This window comes from Castor canadensis, chromosome 9, assembly GCF_047511655.1.
Source record: "Castor canadensis chromosome 9, mCasCan1.hap1v2, whole genome shotgun sequence".
NCBI classification, from domain to species: Eukaryota; Metazoa; Chordata; class Mammalia; order Rodentia; family Castoridae; genus Castor; species Castor canadensis.
In genome coordinates, this window is record NC_133394.1 from 151,327,227 (window position 1) to 151,349,517 (window position 22,291).

At 48.4% G+C, this 22,291-nt stretch overlaps 1 protein-coding gene across 3 annotated transcripts in view; it reads left to right on the plus strand.

The window, feature by feature from the left end:
• Tbc1d14 (TBC1 domain family member 14) overlaps positions 1-22,291 on the plus strand; it is a 91,115-nt gene that overhangs the window by 62,721 nt on the left and 6,103 nt on the right. For 2 of the 3 annotated variants that reach the window (XM_074042671.1, XM_020165281.2), the window contains 9 exons: positions 609-691; positions 2,999-3,116; positions 4,636-4,742; positions 8,266-8,346; positions 9,859-9,953; positions 13,678-13,749; positions 14,326-14,454; positions 17,281-17,390; positions 21,970-22,228. In XM_074042671.1, coding sequence (XP_073898772.1) covers positions 609-691; positions 2,999-3,116; positions 4,636-4,742; positions 8,266-8,346; positions 9,859-9,953; positions 13,678-13,749; positions 14,326-14,454; positions 17,281-17,390; positions 21,970-22,228 — 1,054 coding nt within the window. The remainder of the gene's footprint in view (positions 1-608; positions 692-2,998; positions 3,117-4,635; positions 4,743-8,265; positions 8,347-9,858; positions 9,954-13,677; positions 13,750-14,325; positions 14,455-17,280; positions 17,391-21,969; positions 22,229-22,291) is intronic. The other variant, XM_074042673.1, reaches the window with a different exon arrangement.

Genomic DNA, 22,291 nt, shown 5'->3' on the forward strand with positions numbered 1-22,291 from the left:
TTCTCAGCCAGTAGCAGTGGCTCAGAACCTCTCAGGTTGTGGCTGTGGTGTATAAGGAACAGGTACAGGCTAGACATGCCTGCCCTCCCATGAAGTCAGCTGCCATTAGTCCACAAGCCTGTTTCTGGAAAAGCACACATTTGTTTATAATGGGATGCGTAGACCTCTACTTTGTAAACAAAATAAGGCAAAGGAGCTACTGAGCTAATCTGAAACTTGCCAGGGAGGTATCAGTCACATGTGTAATGGGAGCTGTGCACACCGCTACTACAAGGGCAGCTGTTGAGCCATTAGTGCTTTGTGCCTCATATCACAGCTTCTTTGGAGAATGGGTGACAAAAATACCAAATGATTGTTTATTGCAGTTATGGGTAATTATTATTTTCTTGGTTCTGCTAATCTTTATACTTCAGTTGTTTTACTGTGAACATCGTGCATTTGTAAGAAAATATTTTTTGGTTTATGAAATAACTGTATAATTTAAAAAAAATTTTAGCTTTTGATCTTTGGCTATTACAACTTTTTTTATAAATAATGCTACAGGCTTTTTTCTCAGAGACTTTTATTTGATATTTTTAATGGTGGAATATCATTTATTTCCTGTCAAGAAATCTGCCAGCAAAACCAGCCGAAGAAGCCCAGAAGCACAGGCAGCAGTATGAAGAAATGGTGGTGCAGGCCAAGAAACGAGGTACTGTAGGGACATGTCCAAATCTGTGTCTCTGGGTGTTTTCTTTTTACCTTTTGGAGCTGTAGAACCTCAACTCTGCTGAGTGTTTTAATGTTTTGAAATGTATGCTTTTGATTAAAAAAATTCCTGCTTGAGGCTGGGTGCCTATAATCCCAGCTGTGAGAGAGTTCCAGGAAGGAAGATCACATCTGAGGCCCCTGGGCAAGAAAGCTAGACCCTATTGGGAAAATAATTAAAGCAAGAGGGCTAGTGGAGTAGCTCAAGTGGTAGAGCACTTACCCAGCAAGTGAGGGGCCCTGAGTTCAAACTCCAGTACTGCCAGAAAAAAAAAAAAAATCCAAAAACATGCTTGTCCTAGCCATTCCTGGTAGCAAGGTAATAACACTTTGCACTTCCATGAGAAGACACTGAACAGGATGAGAATTCTTCACTAGAAGAAACTTCAGCCAATAATGACATGTGGATTTCTGTCCCTCTCTAGGGTGTTCTCTTTATAAGAAGATGTGATTAGATTTGATAAAATCCCTTGCAACACTTAAACTCTGATTCTAAGATAGTTAAAAAATACATATACTAGCTGGGCGCCACTGGATCACATCTCTAACCTTAACTACTCAGAAGGCAGAGATCAGGAAGATCACAGTTTGAGGCCAGCCTGGGCAAATAGTTTCTCAAGATCCTATCTGGAAAATACCCAACACAAAAATGAGCTGGTGGAGTGGCTCAAGTGGTAGAGTGCCTGCCTAGCAAGCATGAGGCCCTGAGTTCAAGCGCTAATAACGGGGAAAATAGTACCTATAATAACTAAAATGTATTAGAGTGATATGATGAGATATTATTCACCTTTTAAAAGGAAAGAGATTTTGACTCGTGCAACAACATGTTTGAAGCTTGAGGCCATCATCCTAAGTGAAGTGAGCCAGTGACAATAGACAAACACTGTGTGATTCCATGTATATGGGGCCCCTAAAATCCTCAGATTCATAGGGACTTTTCAAATACAGTGGAGGTTGGCAGGGGCTGGGGAAGAGGCACATGGGGTGTTAGTGTGTAATGGAGACAGTTTCAGTTGTGGGTAAGATAAGAAAGTTCTGGAGATGGTGGTGATGGTTGCACAACAACGCGAATGAGCTCAATAAACTGTGCAGTTACAGTGGTAAATTTCATGTTAGATATGTTTTGCCACAATAAAAAGTGTACAGTTGTCCTTCACAGTGCATGGGGGAGCTCCCAAGCCCTGTGGATACCAGAAGCTACTGATGTTCAGGTCTCATATACACATGGATTTGCATTTAACCAATACAGATACTCCAGGGTACTTTTTATTTTGCTACTTTTTCGGTTGTTCTGGGCTCTAAACTCAAGGCCTCTTGTTTGGTAGGTAAGTGCTCTGCCACACGAGCCACACCTCACCCCAGTTTTGCCTTTGATTAGTGGTGAGAAGAAAAAATTCGTCCATTCTGGGTGCAGATGTAATTTTTTTCTCAAATGTTTTCAGTCTGGGATTGGTTAATCCCTGGGGTGGCACCGTGGGTGTGGAAGCTAACATGTGAACTAAATTCACAGCTTTTCTCAGAGTTGCTGTTACAGTAGGAGTAATGCTGAAGCTGTTAGGAGTGAGTACAGGGGTCACACTTGGGAAGGGGTAAGGTGAGAAGCACAAGAGTGGCTTCTGGCAGTGCTCTGTTGCTTTTTGTAGGATGGTTTCATGGGCTTGACTATTTTGTGTTAATTGAATTGTATTAGTACTTGTATACATTTTTGTGTACAGGTTACACTTAAAACACTAAAAGATGAATAGTGCTAAACATTTTAAAACCCATGGGGAGCTGGATGTGTTGATGCACACCTGTGATCCTAGCACTCAGGAGGCTGAGGCAGGATTACAAGTTCAAGTCCAGCCTAGGCTACATAGCTAGAATCTGTCTCAAAAAATAAGGTGGGCACCAATGGCTTACACCTGTAATCCTAGCCACTTGGGAGGCTGAGATGGGAGGATCACGGTTTGAGACCAGCCCAGTCAAATGGTTTGTGAGATCCCATTTCCAAAATAACCAGAGCAAAATGGGCTGGAGGCATTCCTCAAGTGGTAGAGCACTCGCTTTGCAAGCATGAAGCCCTGAATTCAAAACCTGGTCCCAGCAAAAAATAAAAAAGACAAAAACTCAAAAAAGAAAGTAAAACTCATGGGTGTGAAGTGAGCCTTGGGAGCTGGTGTTTCCAATGTGTCTCTTGGAGACACATCACCCAGCTTGAAAGTGGTGGGTACTAGTGAATTCATGCTTTCTTCTTAATGGTGGCTTTTAGAGCTTAAGGAAGCCCAGCGGAGGAAAAAGCAGCTGGAGGAAAGATGCAGGGTGGAAGAAAGTATCGGACATGCCGTGCTGACCTGGAATAATGAGATCCTACCCAACTGGGAAACCATGTAAGGTTTGGCTCTGTGGGCACTGCTGAACTAGGGGCCGGTTCTTTCTCAAGTCTGCAGGCAGCGACTGTACCTATACGAGCTTCTCAGGAAACTTTGATGGAGTGGCCTAAGTTCCCTTGGTCCTACCCTGTTGTTCCTTGCCTGGACACCAATAGCAGCTTCCGTTCATCTGCTCAGCAGCCTGAACTTGCTTTCTGTGTCACTTTCTACTTAAAGTTTCAGTGACTACTTGTGAGTCTCAGTGTAGAATTTGAACTCCAGTGCTTAGCTAGCAGGACTCTGTGTGAGAAGGTGTGCCCTGTGGCCTCCCCCTTCTCCACTTGGACCCACTTCTCTCCCTAGGGAGCCACCAACAGCAGTTACTGCTCTTCAGCCTCAGGACCTCCGCATGTCCTCCTCCCTGTGCCTACAGTGCTCTTGCCTTGGGCCTCTCTTTTTTCTTTGGTGGCACTGGGGCTTGAACTCAGGGTCACATGCTTGCACATGCTAGGCAGGTGCTCTACTACTTGAGCCACTCCACCAGGACCTCTTCATCCTGCTACTTCCCGTTTGTCCTCTCCAGCACAGTCCTCCCTAGGGAAGACTTTCCTGCCCCTTTCCCAGCTCAAAGTATCTATGGAAGACTTCCTGGGAGGCACTGAAGGTGTCTGCTCAGCTTTTGTCTTCTACTCTAAGGGCAGACACTGGTTGTCTTTGATGTCAGAGTCACTACAGGGTCCACACGCAGCAGGGTCTGGCAGCTGCGACATCCTCACTTCTGAGGGTCAGCCGCACATCTTGATTTCTTCCTGCATGGTCAGTATGGCTGTGGGCTGCTGTGGTAGCAGTACCGGGTCCCCGTAGAAGCTGGTGGGGAGTTTGAAGGCCAGTGTCCCTCTGCTCTTCTCTTTCATGGCACACTGCTGGGACTCATTCCGATACTCACTTGGTATTTCTGTCACTCTCACTACAGGGACCAAATATCCCTGTTGAGTCTGCACTAGGAGACCTACTTTTCTAGATACTGTCACTCTGGCTGGATGTCACCAGAAAACACTGAACACTTAAATGGGGCCCAGTAACAATGGCAGTTTCCCAGACCTTGCTGTTTGCCACACGGCCCTGGTCTGTCCTACCCTGCTCTGGTGGATGTGGTCAGGATGCATACACACAACTGCTGCTCAGTGCCAGGCACTGTTCAGGTGCTGTGGGGCCTGCCTCCTGCCTCCAGCTCTGCCGCAGAGCCACCTGGCATCCCTCACCCATGCCCGCCTATTTGCAGTCCTGCAGGACTGCAGTCTGGTCTGTGCTTTCTGCTCAGAAAGTCCTTCCTATCCTTTGTGTGTATAAACTGCAACTGCTTATTTAGAAGTTACTTCTGGAAGGCGGCCTGGCCCTCTGGTCTGCGGTACAACCTGTTGGTGAGCTCTCTGAGGGCAGGGTTGGTGCGTTCTGGTGGTATGGGGCATGGTGCGGGTGTAGACAGCCTTTCTTCATGGAGAACAAATTCAGAAACTTATGCTTCTGTCCTGTCCAGGTGGTGCTCTAGGAAAGTTCGAGATTTATGGTGGCAGGGCATCCCTCCGAGCGTGAGAGGCAAGGTCTGGAGTTTGGCCATTGGCAACGAGTTGAACATTACCCACGGTGAGTGGCTTGTATGACTTTAGATCCAGGAGTCCACTCCATAGGTCCTGGGGCCTCTTCTGTCCCTGTTGCCCTATTAGGAAGGACGACAGATACTGCCATGAAGCCAGGTCTTCCAGGAGAGGGCTGTTGGGAGGCTGGGTGCAGTGCAGGGTGCTTTATTTTCCTGAGAGTTTAGGGCAGATGCCCCAAATAGAAGATGGTAAACATGGGCGTCAGAACTTCAGTTGGGTGGGATAGGGCAGGACCACTCATCAGAGTCCTGCAGAAGGCAAGCCTTGATTGGACGTGAAAGTCCAGGTGCCCTTTGTAGTTGGGGTGCCTGTTGGTGTTTTGTGGGACGTTTTTTCAGCAGCATTGGAGTGGATGTTAGGACTGATGTCCTTAGAGCATTAGTAGCTGAAGTGTGGAGGAATGAGACTGCGCTCAAGGCTCTCAGCTGTGTGTCATGCTGTGTATCATGTGCTCAGTTTGCACGTGTGTCCTGGTGTATCCTGAGGGCTTCGTGGGACTGTGGGGAGCACACAGACTGAACATGAAGCCTTCACACATGGGAGTGGCTGCTTTCAACCATTTCCCTCCAGTCTGTAGGCTGAGCTTTGGAGGGACAGGTGGGCCATCCTGCTGTCCTTTCTGCCTGTGCACTTGGACGACAGTTTGTTCTCTGGGGAAGGCTTTCGAGTTTAAAACAGATTGGCTTGCACCTTCCCTCTCGAGTCAGGTCGCCATGCAGATCTTCACAGCCTGGTTTTTCCCATGACTGTGGCTTTGTCACAGGTGATGTCTCCACCTTGAGTAGTGTAACTGTCAGCTCGATGGTGACTGGCATCCTGAAGGAGGTTGGGGCAGTGAACCCTGCCAAAAATTTGTTTTATCTTTATGTGAGATGACATATAGCATGTAGCTTATGGAAGTATTTTTTTTTTCTTTTTTTCTTGGAAGTATTTTTTAAAAGCATCCTCAGAAGATGAGATATATAGAAGTTGGTGAGCACTTATTTTGCTCTGTGTTCTCGAAAAAGTTCTAACCTGTTATCAGCTACCCTATCTATGCAAATTGGTTGTTAGGCATAGAATTTTGTGTGTCTGTGTTTAATTTTTGGTTCTCACTGATGTCTGGGTTGATTTTATTTAAATTAAAACCTTTGATCTCAGTGAATTGGGCTAAATAAGCATCGAATTCATCATTTGGATGTCTGTCTACATCTTGATACTGACTCCATTTGTGTAAGCTGTGTCTGTCTTGAATGATTAGCTGCTTTGCCTCAGTTATCCCCACTAAAATGTGTTTAGAAAGATGGGGCCTCACAGCCTACGGTCTGCTTTGTCACCAGTGCCTGGCTCAGTCCTCCACACATACTTAGCAGGACCTCATAGGCAGATTTTTAAATTTTTGATTTATCATTCATTACCATAAGGGGATTTCATTGTATGCATACACTGTACCTTGAGTAAGTTCACTCTCTTCATTATATTCCATGGGTAAGATTTCCTAAGCTCTACAGTTTGACCTGCCTTGACCTGAGGCTGCCAGCCTCTACGCCATTCACTCAAATGTCTCACTTGGGACACAGATCCCTGGTGGGCATGGGCCACGTGGTCATTTTTGTCACCTTCTACCAAAATGACAAAAGCCCACCTCCTGGAAACTGAGAGCAGGCGAGGTTCCACCAGCTGCCTCAGCCACCAGCTTAGGACACCCCATGTTGTCCTGTGAACACTTGACTTTGTGGATAATGATGATATGAGCTTGTTTATATTTCGTAACTGTCCCCTGCCACAGCAGGCTGGCATAGATGGCGTGCTAGAGCCATTGTGAGGCTACACAGGGTCATTAATCAAGGTTTTACCTGTTGGCTTTTAATAGTGTTACTAGAGTTTGAATTGCATTTTAATAAAACCGTGAGCATTGCCCTGTAGACAAATGTGTTCTGCTTTATTTTTGGAAAGTAATGAGGAAGAAAATAAAGTGATAAACATTCTATGGTAACTTCAATTGCAGTCTCAGTGATTGGCTAGTAATCACCAGGGTTCAAGGACACCCAGGAGCAGGGAAGCATCAAAGCCAGAGGCACAGGAAGCACCTGGGGTGGGGTGGGTGGGGGAGGGTCCTGAGAGAGATCCAGTAAAGAATCGGAGGACATGTGCATACCCAGGGAGGTCTGTGTGTGCTAGCAAGATCTGTGAGCCTGAGTTGTTATTCAACTGTTACCAAACTGCCCCAAGAGAAGAGCTGTAGAAAAGGAGGTTCTGAATGTGGCAGAGGTTTGGAGTCTGTCATGACAGTTCTGACAGCACCAATCCTGGTTCTTTGCAAAGCTCTGCCTGTTCCTGGGCACCTGCTCTGCTGCCTCCCTCCTTCCAACGGCAAGAAGAGGAAGCCTGTGCGGGTAGCAGTCACATCATGCTCTTATTATTTGAAACTAGTACCCATCTTAGTCCTGAAAGTTGTAGTTCTGGAAGGTTAAAATGCCAAATGTTGAAATTCTGAAAATTTTTTTTCAGAATTTGGGATTACAAAAACTATAATTCCTATTAAGAAAAGACTATAGAAGAGAGGCAGTAAGCCAAATTCTGGGAAGAGATTGGCCATGCAACAAGATGAGGGCTAAAACTTCAGTCAAAAAATGCATTACTTGTCTGTAGTGGCATTTCTTCAAGCTAATGTGATTCCAGGAGCTTTGTAGGGATTAAAGCTGAATTTGCCCGAAGAAGCCAGCAGAGTTACTGATTAATCACATGGGGTGGTTTTCACCCTCCTACAGCAGGATAGTTTGATCACTAGCATTGTGGTCTGTACGTGAGTGTGAGTGAACTGGATGTCCATGCACCCAGAACAGCAGAGAAGTGTGACACGGGTAGGGACATTGCGTAGGGAAAGCTCATGTTGGTGTACTATGAGGCATAGAAGAATTTCAAAAAGTAAAATCACAGAGAATGACTGTGAGAACACAACTCTATAAAAATGCTAAGAAATATCTTTGAAGAATTTTTTTGGTTTTTTTTTTTTCCCCCAGAATTATATTTTTGGGATTTTAGACTTGAGATATTTTTATCTTTGGGGATTTCAGCAGTCAGGAGTGTGATGTATGTTTGGGGCTATGTCTTTCAGGATTGTGACTCAAATTTTGAAACCAAATGGGCTGCTGCTGACCTCCTCTCCTCCCCTCAGGAGTCAGATAGTCATCAGTCAGTCTGTGTCAGCCCTGGGACCATTTGCTCTGCAATGAGTGAGACCATCTCAGACTCTGAGAGGCTTTACCCACCAAAGCAAATCAGAGCATGATATGGTGTAGGTGGGCAGCGTGACCAGAAGAAAATACCAGACATAGTGGTGTGTGCATTGTTTTTCTTTGTGTATGGCTGTGTCTTTAATAAAATACATGCAAGCTGAGGCAGGAAGGAATTGTTCAAGCCGCCTGTTAAGTGTGTGTTGAGCCTGTTGCAGTTGAAGGAGATGTTATGTGTTCTCTGGAGTTTAGAGGAAAGTGTGCACGTGAGACTCACCAAGGATTTTCTTCCAGAGCTCTTTGACATCTGTCTGGCCCGGGCCAAGGAGCGGTGGCGGTCCCTCAGCACGGGAGGCTCAGAAGTGGAGAACGAAGGTATAGGGTGCGGGGAAGCTGGACACTGCTCTGGTAGTTAGTGATGGGGTGCTCATGTGGGTGGACTCCCACATGGCTTCCGGGAGAGGGGGTTTCTAAGGCAAAAATGGAAGGAATATAGCTATTAGGAGAGAGAGAACCAAGCAGTTCCTGAGAGGGCTCGTGTCCTAACACACAGGAGCACCGCTCAGAGCCATTGTCGTTCCTGTGGCTCACAGTGACTGCTGCCCAGGTCCACTGAGTACCGGCTCACAGAGAGGCATCAGGACTGTTTCACAGAGGCAGGAGCACTGCACACTGCTGCACAATGTCTTTAGCACCGCGGTACACACAGCACGACTACTTCAGCTCGTTCAGTATACATTTTAATGATTTTTAAAACACAAAAAGTAAAGCAGCCTCTTCGTGAATGTGTTAGTATTATGCAGGATGGCACTGCAGTATGTCCACAAACCCATTTTGATTCTCTTTGTTTTTAAATTGACTGAGTTGTTTGTGTTTGCTGTGTACAACAGACTCTGAAGCATACATACCTGGTGGATGGCTAAATCTACCTGACATATATTGCCTTGCACAGTTAGAGTTTTTTACAGTGAGAACACTTTCTGTCCGTTCCCTTAGCATTTTTCAAGGATAGACTATATAAGTAATCACCCTGTTGTGCAGTAAATTTCTTATCTTACTCCTCCTAACTAAAATTTTGGGTTTTTGAGTAGTATTTCCTCAATTCCCTTCCACCCACAGCCTTAGGCAACCACCAATCTGTTTTCTGCTTCTGTGAGTTCAGTCAGCATCTGCAGATTCTACATTACTGGGCGATTCACTTAGCATAACATCCCCAGGTTCATCCATGATACTGAAAAGGACAGGATTTCGTTCCTTTTAATGACTGAATAGTACTCCATTGTTTTTATTTGCCATGTTTTATTTACTCAGCCATTGGTGGGCAGTCAGGTTGACTTCATGTCTTGGCTGTTGTGAACGGTGCTGCAGTGTACATGTGAAAGCCGATGTCTCTTTGACACTGGTCTCATTTCCTCCAGATTTGTACTAAGGGGTGGGCTTGCTGGATCATATGTAGTTCTAATTTCAAAGTTTTGAGGCCACATGTGCTAAGTTCATCCAGTGATGTGTAAGATGAGATAATGATGTCTTGTCTTTTTCTGTACTTGGAGTTCATCTGTGTATATTCCCCTACGTGTCCTGTTTCTCCACTTGGTGTTGATGACAACATTTAGTCTTTGATCTTTAGACTCTAGAAAATAATCCAGTAGTACTCCGGCCTTGGCTGGTCCATGTGGTGTTTGCTCCCTAACGTGAGCAGCCCCACACCTGCTGCCCACTCTGCAGGTGGGCTCTGTCTGAGTTGGGATACAACTGAGTCAGTGGGATTCAGTTGGACTAGCGTACTTCCGAAGAACTTCCTCCTTGTTTCATGCTTGTAAAATGTCAGGCCTAGTAACTCTCCCACGCTAGAGCTCAAGGAGTCAGTGACTCTCCATCTTTTGACAGATGCTGGGTTTTCAGCCGCAGACAGAGAGGCCAGCCTGGAGCTTATTAAACTGGACATTTCCAGAACATTTCCCAGTCTCTGCATTTTCCAGCAAGTAAGTGGCAGTAATTTGTTGTAAGTATGTTCTGTCTAAAATTCATAAGGGCCGAGTTGCCTGTACTTGTGATTAAGCTTGAAAGTAGTTAGGTTTTGCGGGGCGGGACAGGTATTACTGTCAGAATCTTTCGATGTTTTAAAATACGTGTGACTGGTCCTTCCCAACAAATCTTCCTATAGCTGTACTTCTGCTTTAATGGAGATTCTGTCCTTATGAGATGCACGTGTTGGAACCTCTGGGTGATGCAGAAGGCCCAAAAGGAGCCGCCACGGTGTGATTTCAGAGGGGCCAAGGCAGCAAGCTGGGAGAAAGGGAGTGTAGCTAGGGCAGATGACTGAGCAGAGTGGGTGGGGTTTCTGAGCAGTGGATCAGGAAGATGGGGCACTGGGGCAGAGCCAACTGTAGGAAACAGACTGGAGGTGGATTGTTCTCTTTGGATGTCAGTAGTAGCAGACTGGAGCCTCCACATGGGTGTTGGAGCACAGGCCAGGGTAGGCAGCCAGCAATAGGTTTTGTAGTCCTCTGAGCAGAGCATACCTTCTTGTCTTTGAATCAGCTGACGTCCACCCAGGGGTCTGCTTGACCACTCCCTCATCCATACTAATGGTAATGCTAGCTCTCTTCCAAAACCTCTCTGCCCTCCTCTGAGCTCACTGCCTTCACTCTCATGAGAATTTTGTTGTGGGTCTCTTTACACCTGCCTCCCTTTCCTCTTCTGCCTCCCTTTTGCCTCCCTCCACTCAATTTTTGCCTCCAGAGTAGCCTTGGAATCTCTGGTCTGACTTATCTTGTCTAGGTTTCTAGCATGGTGCCCTGCACACAATGGCTTATCAGTAAACAGGATGGAATAAACCACAGCACGTTGGTTAAGTGACCACTGAGTGAGCAGGCTTGGCACAGAGTCCAGACCAGCTTTGCGGGAATGTGGATGGGTCTAGGCACTTTGACAGCACAGGGGAGGCACCATCTCTGGTAGTGAGCAGACAGTGCTTAGACAAGGTTTAATGCAGTCTGCCCAAGGAGGGCAGAGCATTCCAGGCAGAAACAGGACTAGAATGGAAGCATGGGACAACCAGTGTTCAGGGAACTCCCAGTTCTTTGTAGGAGAGAAAACCTTGCTGAAGAGTGAGCAGAGAGGACACGGCTCAGTCAGTGTAGCCTCCTTGGGGTAGGGGGTCACCCTGTTTTGAGTGGGAGCCAGCTGTGGGTGGTGGGGGATGGAACTGAGTAAAATTGCTCCTGTGCTGGAGTGGAGAGCACTAGGGCAGAGCTGTGGCACACTTGCTTGTGGCTGAGATAAGGTCAGGGAGCATGCCATGGCCAAGCACCTAGGGACAAGTGGCTTGGAGGACAGCAGCAACCTGAGCACCGTGGAGCTTGGGGAGGGGGATTAGGAGGATCTTTCTTCTGGGGTGGGCTGCTGCAGTGTCAGATGCCTCCTCAGCAGGGGACATGAGACCCTCTGTGCCCAGGGTCCTAAGACAAAGGGTGCCATGTCCCACCATGGATATGGTATCCTAGGTCTGTCCTGCTCCCTGCTTCCATTCCCACAGGGGCCTGCTGGATTGGGGCTGTGGTTTTTTTCACCATGCCCTGGCCATACTTGGCAAGGTGAGGACCTCAGTGGCGCCCAGTAGGGTGCCATTACTCTCTTGCTTTCCCCTGCTTCTTAATCCAGCTGGGGACATGCCTGTTAGGGTCTTCGAGAGCCTTTGCAAGAGAGGAAAGGGGGAGAATCTACAAAGCCACCTACAGATTTGGTCTTGGCACCTGGTCCATAAACCCCAGTTAGCACTGCTCTCCCTCCCTCTCTGACAGTCTCAGCTCCTTTGCTCTTGCGCTGTACACTACGGTTATTTCCTTGGGCCTCAGGCCACAGTATGCTTTGCAACCCCTCATCTCTGAGGTGCTCCTGGCTCTCACCCTAAAAGGCTTTGCCTGAGCCACGTGGCTGCATGGAGGGTTTGTGCACCTCTCACCAGCTGTAGGAGGGCCCAGAGACGCTGCTTTATGAGAGGATTTTGCTTCTGATTCCAAGTGGATTTGGGTATGAATCCCAGATTGCCTTCTTGCCAGCATTACTGCTTCCATGTCTTTGAGCTTCAGTTTGTGCATCTGTAATTGGAGGTGACTGTGGTAACCTAACAGGCTATTGGCAGTACGCGGTGCAGAGCAGAGATCCATCACTGCTAGTTATCAGTTATGTCTGAATGTAATATGAAACCAAAGACAACCGAATCTGACCAACAGCAGAACTTTTCATGTCAGGTGACCCAGAAGCGGGGTGTGGCAGGCAAAATAGCCAGTGAAGAGGGGAGCAAATAGAACCCAGAGGACAGCTGGGGCAGGGTTCCTGAAGCATTTTCTGTGTGCAGTGTGCTTGGAGTTTCTGTTGACAGAGGTTCCAGGGTGCCCATGATCTGCCCCCAGATGTCCCGGACGCCTCAGAGAGAGCTGAGGCCTTGCAAAGGCCTGTTTTCCATTCCTGGAACCCCAGAGCATTTTCCCTGGCTCATCACCTAAGACTCAGCTCCACAAATGTTGAGCTGAAGTACTGCTGAGAGCAAAGGATCGACTGAAGAGGGGAACAGGGGCTCTGGGGTCTGTTTTGATGGGTTCTTTGCATGAGGCAACCTCAGGGGTCCCAAGATTCTACAGCTCATGAATGAGTAATATGAAATCCAGAGGCCGGGAGGGAACTGAGATGCCCAGAACAAGTTAAGGGCACTAGGGTAAGGAGCTTCCAACTGCTGGCACCAGTGAGGAGGATCCTTTCCATCAAGGGCATTTAGCATTAAGAAATGATCGGTATTTCTCATCTCTTAGTCCTGGACCAGATGTAACTGCGTTACTGCCACTCTTATCCTTAGGTTGGTGGTTGGCTCTGCTGCATCATCCCCGAGCCATGGATGTTGTCATTTTTGCCTCTCATTGCTACTTTTTCTCTTCTTTTTGTGATTTGGCAATGTCTCTTCTTTTACTTTGCATTTTTAAAATGTCGGAGTGTTGATGGTCTGATCCCTCAGGTTCCTTTAAAAGCCACCCAAGGTCACCTAAGGAGTGACTTCTTAGTCACACGTCAGGAATATTTATTTCTGTGTTAACTGTGGGCACATGATAGGCATATTAGATTTGGGCCCAGCCAATCCCATTGTCATGTCTTCCAGCATGCCAACAGCAGTGTGAGGCAGCTCTGGGCTTTCTTTTGAGATCGATTAAGAGGTAAAATCTAAGATTTATATTTTTGGAAGCAGATATAGGAGCAAGTAGAAGTGTTGGATGGGAGAGTGTTTGAAATACAGTGGAAACTACTAAAAGCTAAGATTTAGTGTGTTTCTCAAATCTGCCATACAAGAGCCAAAGACAGTGTGACAAGTGGGGAAGTCTGAACAACCAGGAGTTACTCACCTGCTTTGAGGAGCCTGGCCACTGGCTCCCCTGTAGAACTAATATGGCAGGAACCAAATGAAGGGTCTTTTACTAGGGCAGGGCTTACACTTGATCTACCAGCTTTCTTCAGAGCAGCGTCACAGGGTGAGTTGCATCCGTCCTTGTTGTCTCCAGGCTAGTGGTTAGCTTGTTAGATTGCATAATGCTTCTGGAGCTGCCAGCGTCGTGTCTGACAGGTTCTCCTCTGAACAGCAGCTGACCGCAGGGCAGCATCGAATGCCATTCTAACAATACTTACACGTGTGTTGTTTTGGTGTGTCGCTCCTTCTAGGGTGGCCCATATCATGACATGTTGCACAGTATTTTGGGCGCTTATACTTGTTACCGACCGGATGTGGGTTATGTAAGTGACTTTTTCAGTCTTTTATACTGGTATCACCTACAAAGAAAGTCAGGTCACTGCGCAGCACATTTCAGCTGTCTTCAAGTTGAATGCCTTACGGTAAATGAGGTGACTCAGTGTCCTCAAAGAAATCGAGCTGATGTGGCTGCCCTGTGCCAGTCATCACATTTCACCTGGATGTGATGTTCACTTTTTGCATGCAACTTTTCCCAACATTGAATCATAAAAGCCTTTAGCAGTAACCATTTTTAAAATGTGTGCTGCTGACATTTCTGTGGCTTAGCAGATGCGTGTGCGCATGGTCTCACGTTAAAATGCTTACTATGCGGGTCTGTGGCACAGACTTCCAATGCAGAAGGCCAAAGCGGGGGTTGGCTATGGTTTTCCACTGGGGCCGGGCTGGAGGAGAGCAGAGCAGGGGCTCTGAAGAGGGTGGGGTGGAATCCTTGAGGCTGGCAGTTGAGCTGGGGTGGGTGGTGGCAAGGGGGTGGTGGTGTGGGCCCTTCTGGTGAGGGTGTCTGGTTTACGAGGTTTGGTCCTCTTGTTAAATGGCACTCACCGCCTCTCTCTCCTCAGGTTCAGGGCATGTCCTTCATAGCCGCAGTGCTCATCCTGAACCTCGATGCTGCAGATGCCTTCATTGCTTTTTCTAATCTTCTAAATAAACCCTGTCAAATGGCGTTCTTCCGAGTGGACCACGGCCTTGTGAGTATGCTCTGTGTACTGCCCTGGGCACTGTGTCCTTGAGCAGCGAGAGTTTCCCAGTCACTCTGTCTTTTCAGGGGAAAAGGTGCATTTGCCCTCCGTGAAGGGGGAGCACTGTAACAGGGTTATCTGTGCACTGTATCAAGCTCATGAATGTAAACAATGGTCGGTAGCCATGTGTTTGAAGGTGTTAGTGCATTCTCCCAGAGAGACAATACTCCTGAAAATTGTGCTTTCCTTGAGCGGGGAGGGTGGCTTCCATGCAAACACATGTCCTCCGGGTCAGGGAAACTTCACAGTAGCATCCACATTGGGGCTGTCACACCTCTCAGAACTGAGTCATGCACAGGAAGCAAGAGCAGGGGTAAGGCTGTGCTCCTGAAGTTTTGTTTTTGTTTTTGCTTTTGTTTTTTTTAAAGGCAGCGGGTTCTTTAGGGTGCTGCTGTAGATGGTCTTTACCACACCAGTTAAGTGGAAGGCGTTGACGTGGGTGGCCCTGAGGAACCCCGCCCGCCACACTTCGCAGCTGAGTCCTCTGAGTGGCACAGATGAGGGCAGTGACTTGTCCGTGATGCATTTGATATGTGGAAGAGCTGGGCTTTGGATCTGTTCTGGGTCCTGCGCCATTGTTATTTCTATAGCCTACAAGAAAATCACCAGTTCAGCGAATCCATCAGCTTTCAAACTAATTGTCTCCATTCCCTGGGTGTCACCAGTACTTCCAAGACCAGGCGATCTGATCGTTTCCATCAGCTGGGGACCATTTGTCCCTTAATATCTTGGGACCCCTGAGAGACCTTGCTCAGAAACTGCTTCTGAATTTGTGGATGTTGGGGAGTGTCAGCTAGCAGGGTCATTTGGAAGACGCTTTGCTGTTAAGTTTCAGTAGCTGTCGGCAGCATTGGTGCACAGCTCTGCCTGTGCGAGTCCGTTCTGAGAGTCATGGATGTGGACAAGGCATTGTGCGTGGAGATGGTTGTTACATAACTACTCACCGTCATGAACATGAAAACAGTTTAAAGTGGGGTTAAGAGAATGCAGGTGATAAATGAAAGTCTGCAAAATACCCAGGGTAGTGAGGAAGGGTCTAACACACAATGGTATTTTTTTCAAAAATATGTAACATAGGACATATACTATAGTCCACAAAATTAGTAGTGCTTGTGAGTGAGCAGTTTATGGATAATAGTGCTCATGTACATCTGGAGTTTTGTGCAGTGAGCATGTACAGGTATTACTTTCATAATCGTCAGGAACTCACCTCTCCAAGGAAAACAATGGTCAGAAGTGGACAAAATCGTTAGGGAGATTCTCTCACCCTTGAAATAGCTTATTGATGTTAACATACGCTGGCTTCACGTTGCTTATGATATTAACTCCTGGAAGTAGTTCCTGGATAAAAAATTTTACCTTTTTTAGGGGGGCAAGGGAGACAGGGTCTTGTTATGTGGCCCAGGCTGGACTTGAACTCATGATCCTCCTGCCTCAGCCTCCCACATGTGCCATCATGCCCAGCTTTAATTTTATCTGTTTATATATAATAAATTTATATATAAAAATTTCTACTAATTTTGAAGAATCCTCCTTTGTCTTTGGAAATGTAATAAAATCTCTACTTAGAGCCAGGCGCCAGTGGCTCGTGTCTGTAACCCTAGCTACTCAGGAGGCAGAGATCAGGAGGATCATGGTTCGAAGCCAGCCCAGAAACAAATAGTTTGCGACATCCTTTCCCAAAACTATGTAACACGAAAAGGGCTGGTGGAGTGGCTCAAGTGGTAGAGCGCTTGACTAGCAAGTGTGAGGCCCTGAGTTCAAACCCCAGCACCACCAAAAGGAAAAACAAAACTGTACTTAGTAATTTTAGTTTACATTTTCAAGGGGGAAAACAAACAAACAAACAAACTATACAGTTGTGCTGTTGAGTGAGACCTTTGCTTAGGGCAGGTTTCTCCCCAGAGCACTGGTGACCTTGGGCCACCCTATGTATCGGAGGGTGTTCGCAGCAGTCCTAGCTAGCCTCTACCTCCTAGTGCCAGTAGTCCCTCTTGCACTTGTGACATTGCCACATGTCCCCAAGGAGGCAGACCTACCCCGTGGGAACCACTGGTTTACAGTGCAGCCCTTCATGAAGATAAGTGAAGGAAACCAGACTGGCTATCTGCCTGGTGCATCTCAGTGAAGGGAGGCCCGGCAGCTCCCCAGGTGCAGGTGACTCCATCCAACAGGAGCTCTTCCTCTTCGAATTGCTCTCTGCTTTGTGAGCTTTGTTTTTTCACAAAGCCTGTGAGAAGTTGAAAAGAGTTCTGGCAAGGTCCAGACTTGACTGCTTCCTTTTCACAATGACCTCCCACCCACTGTGTTCAAAGTTCTGTATGTTGAAGCTGGAGCTGTGTTGCCCTTGCCTCCAATACCAGCTTTGCCTTCCTGCTGATGTGCTAGGACTTGACAGTGAGGCAGGCGTGTTCTCTTGAGAGCCCAAGGCGAGAATGAGCCTGCAGCCTTTGTGGGTGACAGGCCCTGATTTAAGTCCCAGCTCTGCCACGTTCCAGTGCTCTGCCTCTATTTAGCCAATTATGTAACGGTTTCAGTTATATTTTCTGAAGAAATAACACGAGGTGACCAGTGATGCTTTTGTGAGGATTAGAGGTGGTACTTATTTCTCAGTTTGCCTGGATAACCCTTAAGTGAGTTGCCATTCAACATGTATACCACTTGCGTAAAGAGACAGTTGTTTGGTTCTAAAGGTATAAATACATTGACTCTTTTGTAGAGTGGAAATTTGTGCTGACAATTGGTTTATTCGTGCATCTCACATTATCTCCCTAGATGTTGACTTATTTTGCTGCATTTGAGGTATTCTTTGAAGAAAATTTGCCGAAATTATTTGCGCATTTCAAGAAAAACAACTTAACTCCAGACATCTACCTGATTGATTGGTAAGACTGAGTTTTCAGAGCATTTTCTCATCCCACTCCTGTTTTCCTCTGTGTCACTACCAGCTTCTCTGCAGGTTTGGCTGAGCCCCAACTCTTGCTTCCCAGCACCCCTCCGCCTGCCCTGGAGGTGCCCTTTGTTCTCGAGCTGTGCCCTATTCGTTGTCTGCTTAGTAGGGGGTGTGGGAGTTGGGAGGGGGTCCTTTTGATCACCATCTGTGACTCTATCTGGTCTCCTGGACTCCATCAAGGGAGAGATGGTGTCTTGGACCTATTTGTTTTCACAGTTCTATTTGTCCATCTATTAAACAAGATGTCTCTGGGCAACAGGTCTATGCCAGTCCCTCTGCTAGGTGCTTGAGGTGGGTGGGGAGCAGGGCACAGCACTTGGCCTGCCAGTGGCTGCTGTGTCATAGAGATGAGCTTGCAATGTCTGGCAGGCATTGGAGGTAATGTGGAGGCTTGAGCAGGTGAGATGAGGGGAAGCAGCATGTGGGGCCCAGGGTTAGCAGGAGGAGCAGCAGTAGCTGGTTGTTAGGGCCTAAAGTAAGGATGGCAGGTTGATTGTTTGGGGGTCCAGGCCATGAAGGTCTCAGAGGACAACCTGAGGGCTTGGACAGGATTTCAGGGGCCTCAGAAAACATTTCAGTTTGTGCTTGGGGTGCTAGTGAGTTAAAAGTAACTTGAGAGGCAGGAGGCCCTGGGGCAGAGAGATCAAAGAGGGAAAGCCGAGCAGGTGGAGAGTAGTTTGCAGGTCTAGGGACTCATGGTCGTTGACTCACCAGAGAATTGTAGTACATTTGAGCATTGGCCACGGAAAGGTTGCTGGTGTCAGCAGCTGAGATCAGAAACGCCTGAGGCAGATTTTACTTTGCACATGAGGGTTTCCTGGTGTTGTGGACATCTGAGTAGAGGACTGAGACCTTCAAAAAGAGGCTCAGAGAGCTCTGCTGGAGCAGCAGCATGTCTTTGTGCAGAGCTGGCTGTGCTTGCTGAGGAGAGGGTGGCTGTCTCTCCAGGGCACCAAGTGGAGGGCCAAGTGAGGTCCAGGAGACCTGAGTAGGCATCACTCTGTGGAAGAGGGGGCTGATGGCCCCCACACTGTGTCATGGCCTTGGCCAGGGCATGAAGTCCCCCTGAGCCCTGCTTCGCTCATGTGGAAACCACGATGATTGACCTTCCAGGGCGTTTCAAGGCCATCAGCCCCTGGCTTGGCAAAGTGGCTCTCCAGGAGAGAGAATATGTCACTTTGAAAGCCTGTCTGATTTTGACACGGACTCACAGATGAAACCTACAGCTGCTGTAGACAGAGAGTTGGCTGGTTAGGGTTTTTCTTCTCACTTTCTTCAGGAGCCAAGAGGCCTCCTACAATCCAAGACAAGGCCAAACCCCCTTGATGGAGCAGACCACCTGAAGCCTTGCGAGTGAACACTTGCTTGGCGTATACTGCTCTGTCTTCACCCTGAGTCTGCTCCAGCTCTACTGGTTGTGTGGACAAGGGCTCAGAGGCTGGAATTTTGAGCCAGAGCTGTAGGGCTGAGCAGCAGTAAACATGAGATTGTGGATTGGGCACAGGTGGGGACCTTCGGCTGGCTCGGTGTGCTGTGGAAGTGCTTGGGGCAACAAATGATGCTTCCTCTACCCTCGTGAACGTTTGCCTTCGCAGATGGCCTCTTGCATCCCCATTTTTGCACTCATAGTGTGTTTTATTTTTGACAGTACTGGGATTTGAACTCAAGGCCTTGTACTTGTTAGGCTAGTGCTCTACCACTTGAACCACAACCCAGCTTGCTTAAGGTTACTTTTCAGCAGCCTTGGCCTGATTCTCTCATGTATGCCCCCGAGGTGGCCTATTGCTGATGAAAGCTGGCTGTGCTCTAGAGTGAGGCCAAGCAGACCACTGCTGTGCACGCAGTTCCAGTGCAGGCTGGGTCTGCAGGAGCCTTCTGTACAGGCTGGACTGAGTTTGAGTGAGGTGCTGGTTTATTCTTCAGCCAATGTCTGCTGATGGTCTGCAGTGCTCCAGGTTCTCTGTTGGGTGCTAATAGGTGGAACACTGATCCAAAGTGAGAGGAAGCAGAGGGCAGGAGCAGACCTTGCTCAGGCTGAGCCCAGAGGCTGCTGTTTAGGAAGCACTCATTGCTTTGTTGCATTGTCACAGTGCCCAGAAGCAAGTGTCCCTATGTCTGTGCACAAAGGATGTCCCTATGGCTCACTCACCTAGTGTCCCCTTGCAGTGAGCAGTTTAGGTCAGCTTAACTCCAGAGCCCTTGCTCTGGAGTTGTCATGCCACCTTCCCAAAGCCACAATCACACTGGTAATGTCTAGGCCTGTCTTGAGTCTCACGTGTCTGTGGTCTGCATGTGTATGTGGTGTGTGTGAGATGACTGATTCCAGGGCTCAGATAACCAATTGCCTGGGTGGAAAAGCCTTCTTGTTTTCTCCCCAGTAGGGCCCGAGGGCCTGTGTGGCTTGGCTGGGCTCCGCAGGCGCCCAGCTGAGACGCTTCATTCAGGGTGAGAAGACCATCTCCCATCTCCAGCACCAGCCACGCTCCAATGTGTCCATTCCCCACGCTGCTGCTGCATTCAGAGCCTTGTGGGTCACCTCTGTGTTCTCAGAACTGGCACTGTGCTCAGCTCAGATCCCAGGCCAAGGCACCTCTGTTCCCAGGGCCCCTCCTGGTTTGAAAACCCGGCCTGAGGCCCACTGGGCAGGTTGCTTTATGCAGCTTGCTCCTTGTAGCTGTGCACTGTCAGTCCCGTGGGGCAGAGCTCTACAGTGGGAATCTGTTTACTTGCCCATACCACCCTCTGCCTGAGAGCGCTTGCTCTGCCATGGCTTGCCCACCCCCCTTTTTTTTGTTTGCTCAGGGGGCTGAAACTTCAGTCCTCCTTTCTATACCTCCTTTGTAGCTGGGATCAAAGGTGCCCACCAGCATGCCCAGTTTGTTTGTTGAGATAGGTCTTGCTAACTTTTTGTCCCAGCTGGACTCGAACCTTGATCCTCCCAGTCTCTGCCTCCCAAGCAACTAGGATTACAGGCATGAACCCCCTCGCCCAGCCTTGTCATTCTTTCTGATGAGAACAAAGGCTCGTCAGATGTGTTTGTCCTCCTACAGAGCTTTGAGTATTTCAGCTGTCGAGGAGCCACACTTTGTAAAAGGACTGACATGAGGTCATCTAGCATCTCAAAATATTTCCCAGTGCTGTCCACTGGCAATATTTTTTGGAGGCATGAGTGGGTTTTATATGCCTGTTCTGGATCACGGCAAATGTGCTGAGATGATGTTGACTGCTCACACACCGGAGGACTCCTTGAGGGGTAGGGTTCTGGGGAAATGATTGTTGGCAGCTTTGTCTCCCATCGCGGCCTGCACAGTGTTCGTGGGAGCTCTCTGCGCGTGGGTTGTGATCTGCCTGGACTCCCTCAGAGCAGGAGCCGCGTTGTGGGCTGGGTTCTCCAGAGACACAGGACCCCCCTGCACCTCCAGGAGCTCGTCCGGCATAGGTGGGTCTCGGAGTGGGGAACCACGTGCAGGATGTGCACCCCTATTTTGATGCGGGGCTCATGCATGCACTTACAGTGCTGGTACAGGAAGGAGGACACTGCTGGGCTCAGGGTAGGGTTATAGCAGGGCTCAGTGGCGGGTGTGTGGGTCTGACTGCCCTTGGGACCAGGTGGGGCATTGATGGGCATGGTGTGTGTGCTTGAACTGAGCCTGAGGTGTCCACCTCAGCTTTGCATATGTACAAGTCTGTACTGTTTAAGCCCTAGAGTCCAGCGAGGCCGAGTGGCCCTTGTTCTTACCTAGCACCCCGTTCCAGCTGAGTTTCTTAGGAATACAGGGAGCCTGGGTGGGGTAGTGGCTGAGGGTGTTCCTGAACCTAGTGCTGGGAGAAAAGGCTCATTTCTAGGAGCCAATCAGTCTGGGAAAGTTGGGGGCAGCTTGAAATTGGTGGCCTCGGAACCTGAAGGTGCAAGGCTCCAGTTGTGACTTCTCGATGCGTGAGACTGCCGGGTGACATTTGTCTTCTACTTTAAGCTGAAATCTGCTCTTCCACCACCTCCCTTTGAGACAGAAAGCTCATGCCCCTGACTTACAAGCAGATCACTGGTGTGGTGTCACATTCTGGTGGAATCTGTTATCTGAAGGAGTCACAGTGAGGAAGATTTAACAGCATTACGTCCTGGCTGAGTCAGGGCTCAGCGCCGACTCTGTAACTGCAGGAGAAAGACAGGTCTGCAGGGGAGTGAATTCCAGAAGGAATAGGCAGTTCCCCCACCCAGTTGGGATAATGAGTGCTGTTGTTGATGGGGAGGTCACATCTATAGAACTCTAAGGCAGAATGGGAAGTTGTTTACCCACATGCTTACTGTGGCAAGTAGCAGCAGTGGTAGTGGGATTGTGGGGGCTGGTGACGCTGTTCTGTACAGTGCAGCGGACCTTCAGAGGGAGTATGGGCCGGTGTCCTTGGGACTCTGCAAAGGGTCCGAGTCAGGGCGGTTTTCATGGCTTCTGGCTGGAATCCCAGACTCTTTCTCAGCACCATCCCAACCTGACAGCCTTGCCTTTCCCTAGGATCTTCACCCTGTACAGCAAGTCCTTGCCCCTGGACCTGGCCTGCCGTGTCTGGGACGTGTTCTGCAGGGATGGAGAGGAGTTTCTCTTCCGCACGGCCCTGGGCATCCTGAAGCTGTTCGAGGATATCCTGGCCAGGATGGACTTCATCCACAGTGCCCAGTTCCTGACCAGGCTGCCTGAGGACCTGCCGGCAGACGAGGTGTTCGCTGCCATTGCCACAGTCCAGATGCAGAGTCGGAACAAGAAGTGGGCACAGGTGAGTCTCCAGTTCTCTCCTCACACAGTAGTGGGTGCAGCCATGTGATTTGGAAGTATGCCG